At 55.1% G+C, this 4,545-nt stretch overlaps 1 protein-coding gene across 1 annotated transcript in view; it reads right to left on the reverse strand.

Moving 5' to 3' along the window:
* The window catches only part of BPIFB1 (BPI fold containing family B member 1), a 27,399-nt gene that overhangs the window by 21,040 nt on the left and 1,814 nt on the right, over positions 1 to 4,545 (reverse strand). The window contains exons 2-3 of the mRNA XM_017514273.2: positions 3,165 to 3,325; positions 480 to 621 (exon numbers count right to left, since the gene is read on the reverse strand). Of these exons, the coding sequence (XP_017369762.1) occupies positions 480 to 621; positions 3,165 to 3,279 (257 nt within the window). The 5' untranslated portion in view covers positions 3,280 to 3,325. The remainder of the gene's footprint in view (positions 1 to 479; positions 622 to 3,164; positions 3,326 to 4,545) is intronic.

Here is a 4,545-nt window from a genome sequence, read left to right on the forward strand (position 1 = left end):
TTTTAAGACAGAGTCTCACTCTGTAGCCCAGGCTGCAGTGCAATGGCATGATCTCGGCTCACTGCCACCTCTGCCTCCTGGGTTCAAGTGATTCTTCTGCCTCAGCCTCCCTAGCAGCTGGGATTATAGGCACCCACCAGCATGCCAGGGTAATCTTTGTATTTTTAGTAGAGGCAGGGTTCTGCCATGTTGACCAGGCTGGTCTCGAACCCCTAACCTCTGGTGATCCATCCGCCTTGGCCTCCCAAAGTGCTGGGATTACAGGCATGAGCCACTGTGCCCGGCCTTGCTCTGGTTGTTGTTATATATGTTCTTGTTAACTATTCTGGGAGCTTCTGGAGGGAGAGGCTTGGTTTGATCCATTCTTTGTGATCTGACACAAGTCGACGCTTGCAGACCTGCTGACTGAGCATGCAGAGTGTGTCCTGGGCAGAGGTGTGGGCAGGGGCTAGCTCCTGGTGTGGTCCCTCTCCACTCACCAGATGATGTGCTTCAGGATGTTGTTCACTAGGCTGCCCAGCACAGGAATGCCCCCAGCTGGCTTCTCCCGCATGGCACTGAGCAGCGGCAGCTGCTGCAGGATGCTGGTGGCGTGGTGATCCTTCAGCTCCTGTGTCAGCTCTGGAGGCAGACCCCAGGAATTAGGGCCCGGGAGGAGGGGCAAGAAGGAAGGCTTGGTGGGGGCTCCAGGCGGGGGAGAGGTATCACTTGGGGCTCCCTGAGATAAGGCGAGGGTGCAGCCATCTCTGCTGTGGTGGAGGTCAGGACCAGCTTGCCAGTCCCCACAGTGTAGATGTAGCCTTGAGAATAGTGGCCCAAATGGGTCGTTTTCACATCAGGAGTGAGGCTGCGGTCATTCACATGCCTAAGCATTGCCAGCCTCTGTGGGGAGCGTCAGCCACTACACACAGCACTTGGACCTACATTCGTCCCCCATAGTCAGTGGCAAGCACTTCCAGCGCCAAGAGGCAGGGAACCTACAAAGCCCTGTTTGGGGCTGTTTTGCTGCCAGAGCACACTTGTTAACAATTGCCTGGCATCCATATTCTACAGGTTTATGGTCCAAAAGCCTCAGGTGCTGCGCAGAGGAGGGAGGGGCCAGGACAGAGGCATACAGGTCAGGAGCCCTGGATTCTGGTCCCAGCCATGAGCAGCTGGAGCCCATCTGGCTCCTGTGCAGAGCAGGTTAGAGGTGCTGGAGAGCTGACGCCCCAGGAGCAGACCTCAGCCAGTGATTGATGAGAGTTGGTGTATCAATACCTCAGCTCCCTCACCCCTCAGTCAGGATGGCTCAGATGTGTGTCCCTCACTGTGTTTCAGAGCTCCTGTGTTATAGCCTCTTAGCTGCAAATCCACCCACTTTGCCTGCTGTGGTAATGGAGCTGGGCCCTGTGAACGTTTCTTCTTTGCCATTTGGCACAATGTTAAGCCTTTTCAGTGGAGGCTCTGGAGGGGTGTGGGGGAGGAAGGGGCTTCCCCTCATGGCGCTGGTGTGCTCCTCTTACCAGGTTCCTATGGTGCCACTGCCCAGTGGCTTTTGCCGAGTGAGTTCTGCGGGCACCCTGGCTAGCTTCTAGGTGGTTTCCCAGAGATAGCTTCCCTGTGAGTTAACAGCAGGCCCCCTCCTCCAGGGGCAGATTCCCAGAGACTTTCATCGGCTCCCTGGCAGGTAGTTCTCTGCCCACTAGCCTCAGTTTGCCAACTGTGGCCCAGCTCTGGCCTGGGACAAGCCAGCAAGCTTCTCGACCACAAGCTGGGCTTCAACCACACCCTCTGCAGTGAGGGCTGGGGAGGATTCTTTGCCTGTAAGCTTGCTCTGTCCTTGGCTACCCCTTTCATCCCCAGGGTATCCTTTAGAGCTCGCTCTCTCTTCCCTCTTAGTCAATTCCCCATTCCTCCAATCTCCTGGTATACTTCTTTACATTAAACTTACCTGTTGGGATGACTGTGTGGTTTCTGTCTTCTGATTGACCCTAACAGATGCATTTGCTAGGCAGGACTGAGCTCCAGTCCCCACAGTGGTACCCGGCTTGGAAATGCTCGGGATGCCTTCCCTTCCCTGCCTTGCCTCCCCACACTCCTGTAGGTGTTTCTGGGATTACCGTCAAAACCAACCACTTGCATACAACTCTTTTAGGAGAGCCTAAAGCATGATTATTCATCTCTAAGCTCCTTCTGGCTGAAATTCCACAGGCTTGAGCTTCATAGTTTGGACCCAGCCACGTCTGCCTCCCTCCAGCTTCCCAGAGCTCGCTGCTTCCTGTCCTTACTTGGGACTCCATCCACTGGCTACAGAGCCTGTTGGGTCCGCAGGACCTGCTCCTGCCCCTGTGGCCATGACCCAGGCCCTAGTCCCCTGAATGCAGAGGTCTGGTCCTCTGAGTGCTCAGGTGGCTCTCCAGAGCTGACAGATGAGTCCCCTCTAAGGGAATGACACTTTAGAGCAGTGGTTCTCCATTGGGGTGATTTTGTCTCCTAAGAGACATTTGCCAATGCCTGGGGACCTTTTTGGTTGTCACAGTTGGGTTAAGGAGGCTGCTAAACATCCTGCATGGCCAGGACACCCCCCCACCATAAACAGCTGTTTGGTCCACAGCATCAGAAGTGCTGAGTTGGGAAGTGTGGTCACAGTATCCATAAAGCTCTAGTCAATTCCGGTGACCCAGTGAGGAGAGGCTGGCCCTCTTATTTGTGTCCCGAGGAGGAAGCCGAGGCCCAGGGACGGGCCCAGTGCCCCCGCGCTGGAGAGTGAGACATTGTGCCTGGGATCCAGGCCGCCACACTCACAGTCAAGGGTCTCTGCTGTGGGGACAAGGAACACGCTAGGTTTAACTAAGAGGGGGTGCTCTCAGGATGGAATTTCAGGTGAGGGCAGGGGGAGGGGCAGCTGCGTCACTGCATTCAGTGGTTGCATGCCCCTTCTGCTGGCTGTGGAAGCTCAGGGTTTTGGAATTGTGGAATTTAAGAAGGGAATCTTGGAATCGTGGACTCTTGAGATCACAGACACTCCAGACCTTTACAACTCACTCATGTTCGCCCAAGTCCTGGGGTTTCAGCCATGCCTTGCACCGCCCCCGTGATGAGGAGCTCTCTCTTTCCTTTGGGAAGCTGCTCCACCTTCCCCCTTGTCTTAGGGCGGCCAGGTCCGGAGGGCCAAAACTTACTTTCTTTGATGACTTTTGGACCGAGGATGAGAACCCCAGTGGGGCTGAGGGTGGCTTGGATCAAGGTGGCTGCCAGCAAACCACAGAGAAGGGTGAAGGTCCACGGGCCAGCCATCTTCCCAGGCGTCAGAGAGCAGCAAGTGGCGGGTGCCAGACCAGACCTGGGTGAGCACAGAGAGCCCTGAGGCAGAGAGGCCAACGGCAGGCCCACGACACCTGGTGACCTGGGGCACGGTGTCCAGGAGAGGCTGCTGAGTGCAGTGGTTAACTGCCTGGGCTAGCGTGGCCTTCGGCAATCAACATACCCTCTTTGTGCCTCAGTTTTCTTATCAGATAAATGGGCATGATGACCCCTACTTCACAGAGTTGAGGGATAAATGAGTTAATATCTGGAAAGCATTTAGCACACAGTGTCTTTCACATGGTAAGCACTTGGAATAAAAATGTTAGCTATTTCCTTACAGAAAATCCAGCAGCAATCCTCAGAACAGAGCGCTTCTGCTTCCTGCGTCCCCCATCCCTCAGTCTGACACTTCAAACCCGCTATGGTCCCTTCTCCGCTGACCTCATCTCCTGCTTTCTCTCCCCTTGTTCTAGCAAGTTCCAAGCGGTTGGAAGTTCCCAGAACATACTCTCTTCTCTCTGAGTCTGTGCCTTTGCTGTGGCTCTTCCTGCTTCCTGGAATGCTTTTCTCCTCCCATATCTCCCTGATGAATTCCTATTCATCCTCTAAAACCCTGCCAAGATTTTTCACTTTCTCTGTAAAGCTTCCCCTGTCCTGCAAACAGGGACCCCGGACCACACTTGGAGAAACGCTGTCCTGAGGCCCAGGACATGAGGTTGGAGGCAGGAAGGAAACGAGGAGCCACGTAGGACTCAACGTTGTGAAAAAGCTGTTTGTTTAATCCACAATACTAGGGGGGCTGGTAGGGGGTGCTGAGTGGTTCCTTACAACCAGGGAAAAAAGGGCAGAGACAGAGAGAGAGAGAGAGAGAGACAGAGAGAGAGAGAGAGACAGAGAGACAGAGAGAGAGACAGAGAAAGAGAGACGACAGAGACAGAGAGAGACACAGAGAGAGAGAGAGAGACAGAGAGAGAGAGAGACAGAGAGAGAGAGAGACAGAGAGAGAGAGAGCGCGCGCACCTGCGGCCCATGCTGCAGAGAGGAGCTTGGGGGTATTCTAGCCCCTTGGCTGCTCTGTCCCCTCCCTGCACAGGGGTGAGGCATCAACACCTGTAACCCAGTCCCAGGCTCTCCAGCTCGCACCCCGGCTTTGCCTGCCAGGCCCCCGTGGAAGCTCCTGCCCTGTGGACTGTCCTGCTTGGAGCGGAGATGCTGACCCAGAGATCTGAGCCGTTGCTTGGTTTAGCATGTGGGTTT

Source organism: Cebus imitator, unplaced genomic scaffold (assembly GCF_001604975.1).
Source record: "Cebus imitator isolate Cc_AM_T3 unplaced genomic scaffold, Cebus_imitator-1.0 Scaffold18, whole genome shotgun sequence".
NCBI classification, from domain to species: Eukaryota; Metazoa; Chordata; class Mammalia; order Primates; family Cebidae; genus Cebus; species Cebus imitator.